Genomic DNA, 17,387 nt, shown 5'->3' with positions numbered 1-17,387 from the left:
TCGTCGCCTCCTCCGTCTCCCATCCCCTCCTCCCCGGTGACCAGTCACCCAGAACCGGTGGTTGCCGCGCCTGTGCTCGGGCTTGTCGCTCCCGGCGCGGGCCGCGATGAGGGCTCCAGATCGGGGAGCATTCCTACCTCTGTCACGGGCTCTTCTGTCGTCTCGGAGTCATCTAGGTCATCGGGGCACTCCCTTGCGGCGGAGTCCCTTCGCCCGGATGCGGTGGAAGTGTTCATGCCTGAGGGTGACTACACCGCGGCCCTGAGGCTCGCGGTCGTCACCATCGAGCCGCCCAACGCCTTCCACAACGACACAGCGGCTGTCCAAGCGGCTCTCCTCCGCGACATCGGCCACATCCTCCCGGAGACGATCCCGTCGTCGATCGGGGCCATGTATCTCCACTTCGCCTCTCCGGCGGACCGCGAGGAAGCCATGCGACACCAGCCTTTCATGCACGAGGGCGCCCGCATCGACCATCACCGCGAAGAATGGTACGGGCGCACGCAGGTGCATGCTGGGACGTGCGCCCTCCTAGCTGCCACCTGCTTCCCCGCTGAACACCTTAACCCCGCTGGCATCTCGGCTGCGTTCGCCTCATTTGGCAAGGTGCTGGAGGTGGATCCTCTGGTTCTGGCGGGGAGGGAGCTTGCCACGGTCCGCATGGTGGTCCGTCTCCGTAACCCTTGCGACGTCCCTTGCGATGTCTGGCCGATCGGCTGCCGCTGGGGGTGAGGGTTATCACTGTCTGGCCGGTCCGCGCCTGGGCGTCCGAGGACTCCTTCACCAGGGGCGGCGAGTACATCCCTTTCTTCCGCGACCCGCCTCCGCCTTTTGCCCACAACCTGCCTGTCCTCCAGGGGACGCCCGCCGGGTGTGGCCGCGGTGGAGGCGTGTAGGCCCCTCATTTTCGAGGGCGTGGGAGGGGGGACGGCACCTTTCCTCCGTGCTGCGCATCCTGGGTGCTCCTCCCCTTCCTTCTGATCTGAGGGGCTTGCCCGCTGGACCTCTGCACCGGCTTTGGCTCACCCCCCCAGCAGATGTTGCTGCTTCATCCCCTGGCGACTCGCCTTCCTTTTACGGCTCCAACAGCGCCCGCTCTTGGGTGAACCTGGTGGAGCTGGAAGAGGTCGCACCCGACGTGGTTACGGTGCAGGGCGAGGGCGTGGCTGACGTGGTCTCGGTTGGCACGGCGGTGGGCTCTAGGCGAAGCTCCCGCCTCGCCGGGAAGGAGAGCGCAGAATGGGCCAGCATGGAGACCAAAGCTGTCTGCCTCAAGGCCTGGAAGGAAGCTCTCGCGGGGTGTTCTTCTAGGCTCAAAAACAAGGTGGGCAAGGAAAAGCTTCTGGGTGCTGTAGTTGCTCCCTTGAGCAAGAAAAAAGTGGCGGGCCTTCACTCCGCCGCCTCCATCCCCCCCCCCCCCCCCCGCCGTGGTGCGCACTGGTTTTGATGACTAGTGCCGCGTCCTCGATCAATTCCAGGATCAAGGGGGGGTGTTTTTCCTCCTTGTGTGTCAGCCTCCCTTCGGGTCAGCTTGTATCCTCCGCTTTCCTAGTTTTCTTTCCGAATAGCGCTTGCTATATTTCTTTTCCGTCCGGTGTGCGCTGTTGTTATGGGGAGTAATCGAGTTAGAACTGTCAGTGTTTTATCCTGGAATGTCCAAGGTTTGGGGGCCAGGGATAAATGTGACGTCGTTAAAAACTTGCTTCCCTCCTCGACCCCTTGTTTTGCCTGCCTCCAAGAGTCGAAGCTCGACAACTTGGATTCTCGCAAGGCGTTCACTTTCCTGCCGGGGCGTCTCTTGGGGTTTATTTCCAAACTTGCTGACGGGAGCCGTGGTGGCATCGTAATGGCTTGGGACCCGACTTGCTATGCCCTCGTGTCTTCCATGGAATCCTGCTTCTCTCTTACTACCACCTTCGAGTGCTCATCCTCTGCTGCGCGCATCAAGGTCACTAATGTGTATGGCCCCTCTGATCACTCTCTTGTTGACGATTTTGTGGATGACATGATTTCTTTGCCTACCAACACCACGGACGCTTGGCTCGTGGTTGGAGATTTCAACTTGATCCGCCTCCCCTGCGAGAAGAGCAACAACAACTTCGACACTAGGCGTGTGGCTAAGTTTAACTCTCTGATAAACACACTTGCCCTTCATGAGCTCCACCTGTCTGATCGCCTTTTCACCTGGACTAACCGTCAGGACCCTCCTATCCTTGCTCGGCTGGACCGGGCGTTCTTTGAACACAGCCTACCCCGATTCGACCCTATCCTCCCTCCCACGTACTACATCGGATCATGTCCCTCTTCTGGTCGCGGCTTTCGTGGCTATCCCTAAACCCTCCCGTTTCTACTTTGAAAACGCTTGGCTGACTAACCCTCTGTTTCTTCCCACCACTCTCCCATCATGGACAAACTCGGGGCTTGGCACAGGTGTGTGTGGGGCTCTTTCTGCTAAAAAGAAAGCTTTCAGGTTTGCCGCCAAGGCGTGGAAAAAGCGACACCAGTTCAACCCCGCTTTTGATAACGATTGTCGTTTCTTAATTATGCTGATGGATTCTTGGGAGGAATTTCGATCCTTATCTTTAGATGAGATGCTACTCCAGCATGAGACGCGCAATGCTCTGACGGCCTCGATACTCCGCCAATGCGAGCATTGGTGTCAGCGAGGCAAACGGCGAGGGGTGTGCAAGGGGGACGAGAACACTAAGTTCATCCGTGCCTCGGCCTCGCACCGTCGTCGCTGCAATGCCATTCCCGCCCTGGAAATCGAAGGGGCGCGTGTGGTGGACCATGCAGGCAAGGCCGCTGCGCTTCTGGGCTTCTTCACCAACCTGCTGGCCGACCCAAGCCGGCCCGTGTGGCGCTTCGACCTGGCTGGGCTCTACTCTCGCTCGGTGCGGGTGGACGGGCCGCCCCTTATCGCACCGTTCACCCCCCTCCCCGAGATCAAGGCGGCTGTCGATGCTCTCGACCGCACCAGCGCGCCTGGCCCCGACGGGCTCGGACCGGCTTTCTACCAGGCCGAGTGGGTGCGGTGTCTGGCGACATCCAGAAGCTGTTCGACGACTTCCACTCCGGCTCTGCCTCCCTGGATGGGATAAACAGAGCTTACATGGCTCTCCTCCCGAAGACAAGTGGGGTCCCTACGCCGGCTGACTTCCGGCCAGTCTCGCTGCAAAACGGTGATGTCAAGATCCTGTGCAGAGGGCTGACGACGAGGCTGCAGAAGCAGATTGCTGCTGTGATCGACGAGGACCAGTCAGGCTTTGTGAAAGGGAGAAGCATATCTGAAAACTTTGTCTATGCCACCGAGCTCATCCAGTGCTGTCACAAGCGGGCTGCTCCCGCGGTGGTGTTAAAGTTAGATTTCTCCAAAGCTTTTGACTCAATCAACTGGGAAAGTCGCAGGTCCATCATGGAGACTCGCGGGTTCCCAACGATCTGGTGCGACTGGACTGATGAGATCCTGCAATCATCCCATTCTGCTGTGCTGCTCAACGGGGTGCCCGGGCGATGGTTCAAGATGAAGTGCGGGCTCCGTCAGGGCGACCCGATCTCGCTGTATCTCTTCTTGATCGTGGCTGATGTGCTACAGCTGTTGATTTGCCTGGACGAGACGATGAGGCACCCATTGGTGCCTGATGCCCCCGCCGTCGTGCTCCAGTACGCGGATGATACACTGATCATCATGCGTGCCTCTGAGGCCGGGGCTGCTCGACTCCGCCAGATTCTGGACATGTTTGCTGAAGCTACTGGGCTGCGGATAAACTTCTCCAAAAGTACGCTGGTGCCGGTTCACGTTGAGCCGGCGACTCAGGAGCTGGTGGTGCAGGCCCTGGGCTGTGCAGTAGGATCCTTCCCCCAAACCTATCTTGGTCTGCCTCTGTCCTGGGAGAAGCTGCGGTTCTCAGACTTTCTGCCGATGCTTGCCAAAGTGGACAAATACCTGGCGGGCTAGGCCGCTCGCCTCTTGTCACCGGAAGCGCGCCTGGTCCTTATCAACGCTGTTCTTGATGCCCTGCCAACTTATGCCATGGCAGCTCTGCTCCTCCCACCTGCTCTGGTCCGTGAGCTAGATGCCATGTGACGTGCTTTCCTCTGGAATGTGGCTGAACGGGCGTCGGGCGCGCAGTGTTTGGTAGCCTGGGAGCGCGTGTGTCGCGCCAAGTCTGAAGGTGGGTTGGGGATTCGGCACCTGACCACGCAGAACAACTGCCTCCTGCTGAAGATGATTCACCGATTGCACGCCACCCCAAGGTCTAGATGGGCGGCGTGGGTTTGGTCGGATGCGAATGGGCGCTCACTCCTGGCGCGTGGAGCCAATGCCCGGGGCGAGCAGGACGGGGTGCTGGCAAAAATGCTCCCGTTGTATCGTGCCCTCTCCTCTGTTGATGTCGGTGACGGATGCTCGGTCTCCTTCTGGTACGACCGATGGCTACCTTGCGGGGCTCTTGCTGCAACCTTTTTCTGCCCTCTTCTCGCATGCTACCGCCATCGAGGTTACGGTTTGGCGGGTGAGGGTCGACGGGCCGCGACACCACCTCACCCCGCGCCTCACGAGTGCCGGCGAGCGGGAACTGGCCTGTGTCTCGGAGATGATGGCTTCAACGCCCCGTCGGGCGGGCGGGGACGAACGGACCCTGCACCACATTGCTGCCCCGGGGGGAGGCATGTCCGCCACCTCCGCGTATAGCCTGCTGCGGTTCGGTGGCTCCATCGCCCCGTTCGCGGAGTTCGTTTGGAATGCCAGGGCGCCGTCAAGGGTCAGATTTTTCTGCTGGCTGCTGGCGCAACGGCGCATCCACACGAGAGATGTCCTGTTCAAGAAACACATCGTCGAGGCGGATGGGGCTGGGTGTCCCATTTGCGTGAATGAGCTAGAGTGTGCAGATCATCTTATGCTCACCTGCCCGTTTGCGGCCGCCTTTAGGCGAAGAACTGGTGTTGACATCGCTGGTGCCGAGGTGGGCTGCCTGGATCGATTGGCGGTGTCAGCAAGCTCTGTTGTCCAATCTGCGCCTGAATTTGTTATGCTATGCTGCTGGCATCTGTGGAAACACCGAAATGCGGTTGTGTTCCAGCGGCAGCCCCCCTCTCTCGCTCGGGCGCTGGCTTGCTGCCAGGACGACGCGCTGCTCTGGCGAGGCAGACTATCTACCCGATGTCGCGATCACGTCGACTCATGGATGGCTGCCCTGGCTTAGCTGTGTAGGGGTCGCCTGTGCTTGCATGATCATCTCTCACTCCCCCCATGCATCTCTGTGTGAGTCGGTGTGTGGCGCCTTAACGGTTGCTTGTAATCATCGGGGTTCATCCCCTCTGGTTAATATATTCAGGTGGGGGAAACTCTCACCCCCCCCCCCCCCCCCCCCCCGGTTGAAAATTCAAAAAAAAAATTAATCGAGCACAAATTATACTGAAGACACATCTTATTAGAACCTAGAGCTGCTGCCAAAAGGAAATGTAGCTCTCATCTTCCTTGATGGCAGTGACCATCCATCAAAACGCTTCATGATATCCTTCTTGTTCATGAAAATTCTGTGCCACAAGAACATGCAAAGGGATCAGGATAATGCAACAGTAGTTACAACATTATCTGCGCTCGAAATTTCAAAGTAATGCATTTGTTCCCTGCTTGCTTCCACCAACGGTTCGTATTCTTTGGACATCAGAGCAACCTCACTTGACTCAGCATGATTCTGTGACGACAAAAAAATGTTCCCGGTGATGGAACTTAGTGGAATGATTGGTCAAGGAAACATATCGACTTTCCTGCGACAACAAATGCATTATTCCGGTGGTAGGACTTTCTCTGCTTCTGCCGGTAGTGGGCCTTTGTGGCTGCCAATCATGGCTGGCTTTCTCCTTCACATCCTGAAATACATGGAAGCTCCTCTTCATGAGGGGTAGCTGTGTGGCATCAAGCTCAGGGGAAAACCTTAGGTCGGCACATCTTCCTTGCTCATTCCACCCACTGGATTTATTTTGGTGGGAATCCACCGACTGGAATTTATTCTGGAATTAGTAAAAGAAAAGTTTATCAGCTTCCACCCTTAGATGTATATCTAGGACATGACTTCCAGGTCAACTTTCATCTCCATCTTGTCCTACCAGCCACTTCATGGTTCATCAGCTAGATCGGTTCCTCAATCCATCGGCGACTCCAGAAAAAAGGAATTATTTTATTCCAGAATGTAATGATGCAATAGTTCCTGCTTAACAAGATTGTTCCATACCAAACGTAGAACTGAATTCAAACGCCTGCAGAATAAGACCTACTTCTTATGACAGTATAATAACCTTCCAATCCTGTGTCCGAAGAGTCCTATACACTGCTAATTGACAACCTTTTAAGACAGGAAACCAACAGTGAATGACATGTCAGTTTCTATAAAGTCAAAACAACGCGAGTACACATAATTTCAGTTTTGATGGAGCTGATTTGAACATTACCAAATAATCACTGAAATATGCCAGATATACTGAAAAGAAATTTAGTCTGTGAGTAATATGATTGGGACAGATTCAGTAGGACAAGCACAATCGAACAATATGACTTTTGCCATTCATACTTAAAACTGCTTAACAGAAAGAAAACCAGCAAAAAACCAGGAGTAATTTTCCCATGATGTGATCAACAGGAATTCAACAAAAATACAGTCAGCCATAACTGAAGTTTGCACTCAATGTGATCAGGACGAATTCGACATGACAACCACAACTGAACATCATACACACTACACTTAAACTACATAACAGATCAGAAACACACTTAATCAACTGCAACACAATTTTCTAGCCACATTATCAGGGTTGAACGAAAACAATCACAATTGACTTGCACCCTTCATGCTTAAACTGCTCTAAAAATAAGCTGATAATAGTAGAAGCCAACAACAGCAGACTAAAGATGATAGATTCGTCCATTCTGGAATGCACCACTATTGAGCGGCACACCAGAGTTCACTGAGTCCTCGCTAGAGACAACAATCTGCCATGATCTGAAAAAAATAAACACAAAGCACAAAAATCATATCGAACCGTCCAGTCTCAGAATTTATAATTAGATGTGTCGTTCTACTTATAACTAGTTCAAAAGTTACAAGACTGCATTTCACATGTGAGCTTCAGCTATGCCAGAAAGTAACTTAATAAACTGGTAACAAAATATCAACAAGGTTGACTTAATATTTAGCAATCCTAGTTTTCACCCAGCAGGCACTTCATGCTAAATAAACTATTTGACCAATCAACAACAGTAGGTAAAGGAGACATTTTATTGGCCCTGCTTCCCATGGACTGCTTCATATAATAGCACATGGTTTTCCGGCAGAAAAATAATTAGAGCTGGGTTCAGAACTCGGAAATGGCCACACAAACAAGAGGTGAATTTAATTTTATGACAGCACACCCTGACATGAGTTCCCAAGTTTTTAGTGGAGATGAAAAAACCTGTTAGAATCTACTACCTCTGTACCAAAATACTTGCTGTTGGGGGAACTTGTACTAGTTTCCCCAACTACAAGTATTTCGGTACAGGGGGAGTATTTACAGATGATAACGCAAAGTTCCTTTGTAGCTCAGGCTACATGGAACCTCTTATCCTCAACCCTACAGCCTTGCTTTGAGAGCCGTACTCTTCAACTAACTAACAACAAGAAGATTTCTCTTTTTTGTTTCTCTAAAATGAAACAACTTATGAACTTCAAACTTTGCAGATCGAACAAACATTAGAACATTAATGTGTGAAAAAACTTTCAGATTTTCTGGTCTGATATAAATATACAAAATGAGATTTTGTTTGAATAAAAATATTATTTTAAGTATTTAAAATGCATGAAAAAATCTGAAAGTTTTTTCCCAGATTGTAGTTAGAATGTATTGTTGTTCTGCAAAATTTGAAGTTTAAATGTTGTGTCGTTTGAGAGAAACAAAAAAGACAAATGCGCCTGCACGGATCGCGATGCATAAATGGATGGCAAAGATAAGGGGTACCATGTAGCCTGAGCTATAGAAAACCGCTCTCCAGATGATAAACGTTTTGTGGTGAAACTAAGTTATGATTTGGATCCTTGTATCAAAAACTATTTGTTCAAAAAGTCTGGTACAGACCTTTTGAAGACAAGGTCAACACTGAAGTCATTTGAAAAAGTCATTTAAAGGAAAACGGCATAGGATATACATAATTTTGTTTCAAGTAGCGGAGTCGAGCATGAGGCCAACGATAACTGAAATATGACTCACAAGTAAAGTGCTGAACAGAGAATAAATGAGTTGATACTTAATAGTAGCAGAAAGAAACCAGCAGCGGACTTTGATCAGTTAGTCCTTAATTAATAGTGATAAGCCAGATAATAAAGTGCCATGATCTACACCATATCATGGCCAAAACTCATAACCAACTCTTAAGTCAGTGTTCCACCTTGGTGAGCTAGGTGCTAGTACTAATTCCAATTGTTACGAGACAGAGTTTGAGAGGTGACCTTCAGCTATATGCCACATAACAACAGATCTCTTGTTGTAAGATAAATCCGAAGCAAGGTAACAGGATAGTACCAGATCAACATGTTAGCTCTGCATATTTAGCAATGTGCCAGTATAATACCTGGAGTGTAGAAGCTCATGTAGGGTAGGACGCTAAAGGAGATTCCAGACTCGTCAACCTTTTTAACCTTCCCAGAATTGAGCTTGATCGCGAATAAGCCAACGCCTGAGCTAACAAAGATGACACCCACACCCTCCGCAAAGCCAACCACAAATCGTTTGTCCTCGGGATTGGCAACAGATATTGTTTTCTCCAGCTCGATGACCCTGTATTGTACCCATTCCGCTGCTTCAGCTGTATCCATCTTCCTTGACCAGGTACAAAGGCTCGATCCCTTAATGCACGCAAAGCCCAATGAACTGTCCTCCATCGCCATGAGGGAAATGTAGCACACGTCTCGCGCCGCTGATGGTGGGTCAATCATGGATAAGCGATCCTTGCCCAGGTCATACTCGACGATAGCATCGCCGAGCCGAACTGTGAAGTAGACCGCGTCTCCAACAAGGGTGCCTCGCCTAGGCTGGATATAGGGTATGTACATGGGGCCGTAGCGGTGTGGATCTGCAAGCCCCTCGTGCATATGCCGGGCATAGGCTTCACAACTGTTGTGAAGACACACTGGCTCGTTCCACTCACCGGTCTCCGATGAGTAGACACTCGCAATTATCTTGTAGTTATACCCGTGAGTGGACACGAAGAGCAGGCGGAAGGGACTGCCATGGCAGTGGAGATGGTCGCAGCCGTTGACAGCGCAGAGCACCGCCACGGACTGGATGAGCCAATCGATGCCCGTTGTGGGCACGGCGTGGCAGTCTCCCATGATGGGGTCCCAGACCTGGTAATACAAGCCATCGTCCTGCCTCAGGTAGGAGATGACGCGGCCGTGGCGGCAATCGAGGGGAGTCACAAGGCGGCCGTGGGTGCCCGGGTAGGGGAAGTTGGGCATGGACGTGGTGGACGCGAAGCAGGGGGTGGGCGGGCCCAGTTGGCAGAGCATGAGCCTGTGGAGGAGGCCGAGGAGGGGAGGGGCGCCGTGGAAGGCGCGGTAGCTGCGGAGGAAGCCGGGGTCGCAGATGATGCGGAGCCACCGCTTGCAGACGAGGGCGGCGCGGAAGAGGTGCTCGGGCTCGTCCGGCGGGAGGCGGAGGATGATCTCGGTGATGGCGTCGTCGATCAGCGGCGCCATGGTGCGCTCGTGGGCGGCGGAGCGAGGGTTTGGGTGGGGATTGGATCGGGGAAGACGAAGGCTGAGAGCCTCGGAAGGGTGGGTTGGGTTGGACCAGAACCCCGGCTTGGGCTAAGTGCTTTGTTCACGTGTAGAACACATCCTTGTGTACATATATGTTTTTTTAAGACTTTTTTAACTTCAATTTGTATTTTCGATTTTCAAAAAAAAAGAACAACATATAATTATCAAATCAAAAAATCTAAATGTATCAAACTAACACAGCTAGAAAAATAGTTACTACTTCCCCACACACAAAATTAGTTAACATTACTGTCTCAAACGGCTTTTAAGCCAACTGCTACATGTGATACCCATTGGATCCTTCTTCAAATGGGAAGTCAGATTTAGTCGTCGTAAAGACCTATAAGGCAAGGCAGGGAAATACTTGACTTCAAAAAATCCTCACCTAAAAACTGGGGGGGGGGGGGGGGGGGGGGGGGTTGGATAATCTTATTGAACCATTTGATAACAAGCTAGGTGACCCTTGGCCACAGGTTTGGAAAGAATTGACAATCCTAACCATGTGGCAGTTGAGCTTGTCGCCGTCTCACTTCAGGAAGAACCTTGCTCGAATCATGTTGAATTGGGCAGGCATGCCATCAGTGAGGATGAAAAGATCATTGCATAAGCAGTGGCTAGGAGCAAGGCATTAGAGAGTCAAGAGGACTAGAGTGTAATGGCGTGCGTTGTTGTGCCTGCCCGTGAACACACGATAAAGGATCATATGTGGCACAAAATTTCGTTCATGTGCATCATGGCAGGAGATCAAGTGACGACATGCATTAAAAATTATGTTACCTTCTACATCCCTCAAAACCATATTAGTTGCAACGGAGCCATCACCATGAAAGAGCCATCCGTGTTTAGCTTGGCAAAGCCTTGATTTAGAGGAACCCAAGAGAAGCTTTGCTGAGCATGAACCATAGTTTTCTCTATTAGGAGGTAGTCCCCATTATGAACTACACTTTTACATTTCACCGGATCATAACTTGGATTCACAGCGATATTTAGTATTAAGAAGGGAGGGAGAGGGATTGGTGGAATAGTTCGTTGTATTGCTTGAGCCTCGTGGGTATATATATATAGGAGTACAATGATCAACTTGGTGTACAAGACAAGCCAGAACAAATCCTAGTCTATCTCGTCTTTCCTAATATTCAACATACTCAACATCTCCCCGCAGTCACAACGGTAGCGACGCAGACGGTGAGACTGTAGAAGAATCCGAAGGCGAGCCGACGGACCCCCCCCCCCCCCCCCCCCCCCACAGTCGTAATGGTCGACGCATCGCGGAAGGCGTGGCTAGAGTGGAAACCGACGAGGTTGCTCATGCAAGGCGGTAGCCCTTTGTGCCGTTGTCGAGGTAGCCGAGAGCGTAGGTGGTGTAGCCGTGGTCGAGGCTACCGTGCGAAGAACGCCGTGGTCGATGTCGAGTCAGGGTACCCGATGTCGAGGAAGTCGCCGTGGAGCCGCGGGCGCAAGGATGCGCCGAGTTAGTCATGGGCGCAGTGGTGTCGAAGTAATGGTGCGCCGGGAAGAAGACAATGTTAACGAGGCGTTGCTCCGGGTGTGCCAAACCCGGGGACACGTAGTAGACGAAGTCACGTGTCGGTGTTGATAGCACCGAGCATGCATAGATGGACGAAGACGAAGTTGATGAAGCGCCGCACCAGGCTTGCCAGAACTGGGCACACGTCGTGGACGAAGGCACGCATCGGTGTAGCCAGCATCGGGCAGGCGTAGACGAGGGACCTGCACGAGCTGTACGCCATGTCGGAGAAGTCGGAGGGGCCAGCAAAGAACTCAACGATGATTGCAGCGTCCATCGGCGTGGGGCCGATGTCACCAATGGTGGTCGGAGTAGACGAAGTGGTCGGGGTAGATGACGGAGACGCTGGCGACGGGCTAGTGCTTGGACGAAGACGAAGGGCGTGGACGGGCCGCGGCAGCTACGGAGGTAGCAGCGGCGGTGGCCGAAGAAGAGCGGCGGCGGTGGCCTGACGGCAGCGACAACAACTAGGTTAGTAGCGCGGCAGCGGTGCTCGAAGTAGGCAATGAACCCGACAGCGTGACGGAGACCGGTGTGGACGATGGCGTTCCCGCGCCAAGGAAGACGACGCGGCACATACCACGGGAGGTCAACGCATGGTGATGGCGGAGTGGAACGCAAGCCGCGGCACTACGACCCGAAGGGGTGACGCAGCAGCGGTGGGCAGATCAGGGCGACGGCGGGAAGACCTCGGGGCGACGGCGAGAACATCCTGCTGCTGCGCGATGGCCCGAAGGGGCGGCGCAGCGGCGGAACCCGAGTCAGTGCAACCGCGGGAACGGTCTCGGGACAACAGCGTGGACCGCATGCCATGCTCGCTACGGCCCGACGGGGCGACGCAGCGGTGGCGCGAGGGTCGGTGCATCCACGGGGACGACCTGGAGCAGACGACTTGGGGGTGGCGGTGGACCGCGGGCCGCGGCACTACGGCCTCAAGGGCGACGCAACCACTAGTATAAAAAGGGTCTTTCGTTCGGGCCGGCCAGCCCATTAGTCCCGGTTCTGCCACGAACTGGGACCAATGGAGGCATTTGTCCCGGTTCATGAGCCCAGGGGGCCGGCCGGGGCCTTGTGGGCAATGGTCCCTGTTCGTCTGGGCCCATTTGTCCCGGCTCTTGGCACGAACCGGGACCAATGGGCCTCGCTCCTGGCCCACAACCATTGGTCCCGGTTCGTGGCAGGAACAAGGATAGAAGGATGGCCTTTAGTCCCGGTTCCAGCCACGAACCGGGACAAATGAGTTGCCTATATATACCCCATCGCTGGCAAGCAGAGCACTCCACAGTGCTCTGTTTTTTGCTGGCTGGCGAGGAAGGGCATTTGGGTGCTCTAGCTCACCTCTTATGCATGTGAGGTGTTTGATATATGCCCGAGCCACAGTAGTTAAGCTTTCTCCTCTCGAAGCTCAACCTCCGAGCTCCATTTTTTCCGAGATTTGTCTAGGTTTAGCGGTCCGTCACGCCCCGTCCTCGTCTTCACCGCCGTCGATCGACCGCGCCGATCTCGTCACCGGCACCACCGTGGTGAGCCTCTTGTTCTTATCTTCTTTCTGAAAGAAAGAAAATCTTCCTTTAGATAGATACTTGTCTAATTTTATTACTTTTGACACACATAATTATATATAATGCACGTAGATGAACCGGCAATGGATGTACGGTGATAGACACACCTCTGAGTACATTAAGGGCGTGCATAATTTTCTTGAAGTGGCTGAGGCAAACAAGCAGAAAGGTTTTATGTGTTGTCCATGCCCTAATTGTGGGAATACGAGGTCTTACTCTGACAAGAAAATCCTTCACACCCACCTGCTTTATAAGGGTTTCATGCCACACTATAATGTTTGGACGAAGCACGGAGAAATAGGGGTTATGATGGAAGACAGCGAAGAAGAAGAAGACGATGACAACTATGTGCCCCCTGAATACGGTGATGCTGCAACGGGGAAGCTAAAGATCAAGAGGAAGCTGAAGATCCAGAGGAACCAGACGATGTGCCCGATGATGATCTCCGCCGGGTCATTGTTGATGCAAGGGAAAAGTGCGAAAGTGAAAAGGAGAAGCTGAAGTTCGATCGCATGTTAGAGGATCACAAAAAAGGGTTGTACCCCAATTGCGAAGATGGCAACACAAAGCTCGGTACCGTACTGTAATTGCTGCAGTGGAAGGCAAAGAATGCTATGCCTGACAAAGGATTTGAGAAGCTACTGAAAATATTGAAGAAGAAGCTTCCAAAGGATAACGAATTGCCCGACAGTACGTACGCAGCAAAGAAGGTCGTATGCCCTCTAGGATTGGAGGTGGAGAAGATACATGCGTGCCCTAATGACTGCATCCTCTATCGCGGTGCGTACGAGGATTTGAACACATGCCCGGTATGCGGTGCATTGTGGTATAAGATCAGACGAGATGACCCTGGTGATGTTGAGGGCGAGCCCCGCAGGAAGAGGGTTCATGCGAAGGTGATGTGGTATGCTCCTATAATACCATGGTTGAAACGACTGTTCAGAAACAAAGATCATGCCAAGTTGATGCGATGACACAGTGAGGACCGTAAGAAAGACGGGAAGTTAAGAGCACCCGCTGACGGGTTGCAGTGGAGAAAAATCGAGAGAAAGTTCTGGGCTGAGTTTGCAAGTGACCCAAGGAATGTATGGTTTGCTTTAAGCGTGGATGGCATTAATCCTTTCGGGGAGCAGAGCAGCAATCACAGCACCTGGCCCGTGACTCTATGTATGTATAACCTTCCTCCTTGGATATGCATGAAGCGGAAGTTCATTATGATGCCAATTCTCATCCAAGGCCCTAAGCAACCCGGCAACGACATTGATGTGTACCTAAGGCCATTAGTTGAAGAACTCTTACAGTTGTGGAATGGAACAGGTGTACGTGTGTGGGATGAGCACATGGGGGAAGAATTTGACCTAAAGGCGTTGCTGTTCGTGACCATCAATGATTGGCCCGTTCTCAGTAACCTTTCAGGACAGACAAACAAGGGATACCACGCATGCACACACTGTTTAGCTGACACCGAAAGTATATACCTGGACTGATGCAGGAAGAATGTGTACCTGGGCCATCGTCGATTTCTCCCGACCAACCATCAATGTCGAAAGAAAGGCAAGCATTTCAAAGGCGAGGCAGATCACCGGAAGAAGCCCCCCATGCGTACCGGTGATCACGTGCTATGGTCTCTAATTTACACGTAATATTTGGAAAGGGTCCCAGCGGACTAGCTGTTCCGAATGACGCTGAGGGACGCGCACCCATGTGGAAGAAGAAATCTATATTTTGGGACCTACCCTAGTGGAAAGAGCTAGAGGTACGCTCTTCAATCGACGTGATGCACGTGACGAAGAACCTTTGCGTGAACCTGTTAAGCTTCTTGGGCGTGTTTGGAAGACAAAAGATACACCTGAGGCAAGGGAGGACCTGTAACATTTGCACGAAAAAGACGGCATGCCTCCAAAGCAGTACGAAGGTCCTGCCAGCTACGCTCTTACCAAAGAAGAGAAGGAAATCTTTTTTGAATGCATGCTCAGTATGAAGGTCCCGACTAGCTTCTCGTCGAATATAAAGGGAATAATAAATATTCTAGAGAAAAAGTTCTAGAACCTAAAGTCTCATGACTACCACGTGATTATGACACAACTGCTTCCGGTTGCATTGAGGGGGCTTCTACCGAAAAACGTCCGATTAGCCAGTGTGAAGCTATGTGCATTCCTCAATGCAATCTCTCAGAAGGTGATCGATCCAGAAATCATACCAAGGCTAAGGAGTGATGTGGCGCAATGTCTTGTCAGTTTCGAGCTGGTGTTCCCACCATCCTTCTTCAATATCATGACGCACGTCCTAGTTCATCTAGTCGACGAGATTGTCATTCCGGCCCCCGTATTTCTACACAATATGTTCCCCTTTGAGAGGTTCATGGGAGTCCTAAAGAAATATGTCCGTAACCGTGCTAGGCCAGAAGGAAGCATCTCCATGGGCCATCAAACAGAGGATGTCATTGGGTTTTGTGTTGACTTCATTCCTGGCCTTATGAAGATAGGTCTCCCTAAATCGCGGTATGATGGGAGACTGACTGGAAAAGGCACGCTAGGAGCGGACTCAATAATATGCAGGGACGGGCATTCTTGGTCTCAAGCACACTACAGAGTTCTACAGAACTCTACCTTGGTGACCCCGTATGTCGATGAACATAAGAACAGTCTGCGCTGCAAACACCCGGAGCAGTGTGACGACTGGATTACATGTGAACACATCAGGACTTTCAGCAGTTGGTTGGAAACACGTCTCAGAGGTGCCGCCGCTGTTTGTGATGAGCTGTACTCGTTGTCCAGGGGACCAACTTCGACTGTATTGACTTACAATGGATACGAGATAAATGGGAATACATTTTACACGATCTCCCAAGATCAAAAGAGCACCAACCAAAAAAGCGGTGTCCGCTTTGATGCAGCAATCAAGAGGGGAAAGGACACATATTACGGTTACATAATGGACATATGGGAACTTGACTACGGACATGATTTTAAGGTTCCTTTGTTTAAGTGCAAATGGGTCAATCTGTCAGGAGGCGAGGTATAGGTAGACCCACAGTACGGAATGACAATAGTGGATCTGAACAATCTTGGGTACACCGACGAACCGTTCGTCCTAGCCAATGATGTGGCACATGTTATCTATGTGAAGGACATGTCTACCAAACCGAGAAAAAGAAAAGATAAGGAAGCGAATACATCATATGATGAGCCAAAGCACCACATAATTCTTTCAGGAAAAAGGGACATAGTGGGAGTGGAGGGAAAGACAGACATGTCTGAAGATTATGAGAAGTTTTATGAAATTCCTCCCTTCAAAGTCAAGGCTGACCCAAGCATCCTGATAAACGATGAAGATTATCCATGGTTACAGCGCAATAAGAAAAGCACACAAGAGAAAAAAAAGTGAAGACTTTCTCTCCACAACTATTATGATGATACCATGCCAACTCTCAACCTTTTCGTAGTTCATTTGAAATGCCTATTGTAACAGACGAGTTTCCGTATGAAATCCTGATACTTCGAAACAGATTGTCCGTTTTGTACACAAAGTGCATCCATGTCCGTATGAAATCCTGATACCGGGCATGCTATGTGGGTGAAATGATGATACCATGCCAACTTTCAACCTTTTCAGAGTTCATTTGTAGTGCTTTTCAATTTCATGGTCTTATAGCTCAAAATAATTAGTAAATGCATGGAAAATAATAAATGAAGTCAGAAAGAGTTGAAAATTGATGATGTGGCTTTGAATGGTGCATTTTGAACACAGGAAAACTATGGAGTTCAAATAAGTTCAAAAAAATGAAATCCCTTTGTAACAGATGAGATTTGGTCCGAAACCCTGATACTTCGAAAGAGATCGTCCGTTTTGTACACGAAGTGCATCTAGTTTTTGAAGTAACCCTCTCAACTTTCTTGCACATGCTATGTGGGTGAAATGATGATACCATGACAATTTTCAACCTTTTCGGAGTTCATTTGAAATGCTTTTCAATTCGTGAAAGATCTTCACTTAGGGTTCCACCCTACAACATCTTGGTATCATGAGCCATGGTTTATCACGAAATTGGAGCCCCCTTCTTGTTCTCTAGCCTAATTTTGTTGTGTTCTTCCCCAATATCGAAAATTCCCCACCAAAAATAGCCCCAAATTTTTTGTGATTTGTAGGTTTGATGAGGTTTTGTTGGTTTTGATCCGTGGATTTGCTTGGTTTCAAGTGGATCTAGCATTCCCCTTTCCATCTCCACCTTTCCCTCCATGAAATCCACCAATTTCTCCCATTTTACCATGAATTTCCGCCCAAATCCGACACCCCCAAGGCACCCGGACCTCAAACCCCGGGCACCCGGACCCCCCCCCCCCCCCCCCCCCGCGGACCACCCCGGGTGCCCGCACCCCAATCCCCGGGCACCTGCACCCTCGGGCTGCTTGCCTCGGACCACCCCGGGCACCCGCACCTCTCACCCCCGGGTGCCTGCACCCCCAAGAATCAGCCGCGTGCACTTTACGTTTTCACTCATAA

General features: G+C 51.3%; 1 protein-coding gene across 1 annotated transcript; it reads right to left on the bottom strand.

Annotated features, from left to right (window-relative positions):
- Positions 1-6,963: 6,963 nt before the first annotated feature.
- Positions 6,964-9,731, bottom strand: LOC147963122 (uncharacterized). The gene is made up of 2 exons (XM_087529475.1): positions 8,606-9,731; positions 6,964-7,001 (listed from the first exon to the last, which is right to left on the bottom strand). The coding sequence occupies exons 1-2, from the start codon at positions 9,729-9,731 to the stop codon at positions 6,964-6,966; spliced, it is 1,164 nt and encodes a 387-aa protein (XP_087385601.1).
- Between the last annotated feature and the right edge of the window lie 7,656 nt (positions 9,732-17,387).

The sequence above is a fragment of the Triticum urartu genome, chromosome 6A (genome assembly GCF_056163025.1).
Source record: "Triticum urartu cultivar PI428250 chromosome 6A, HENAU_Tu73, whole genome shotgun sequence".
In the NCBI taxonomy this organism is placed as follows: Eukaryota; Viridiplantae; Streptophyta; class Magnoliopsida; order Poales; family Poaceae; genus Triticum; species Triticum urartu.
Note: the sequence above shows the minus strand (reverse complement) of the source record. Positions and strands in the feature narration are given on the sequence as shown.

Excerpts from the sequence above, each read along its gene's own strand:
- LOC147963122 (XM_087529475.1), bottom strand. The coding sequence starts at position 9,731 with ATGGCGCCGCTGATCGACGACGCCATCACCGAGATCATCCTCCGCCTC. Across the intron at positions 7,002-8,605 it reads CATGAGCTTCTACACTCCAG|ATCATGGCAGATTGTTGTCT; the intron begins GTATTATACTGG and ends TATTTTTTTCAG.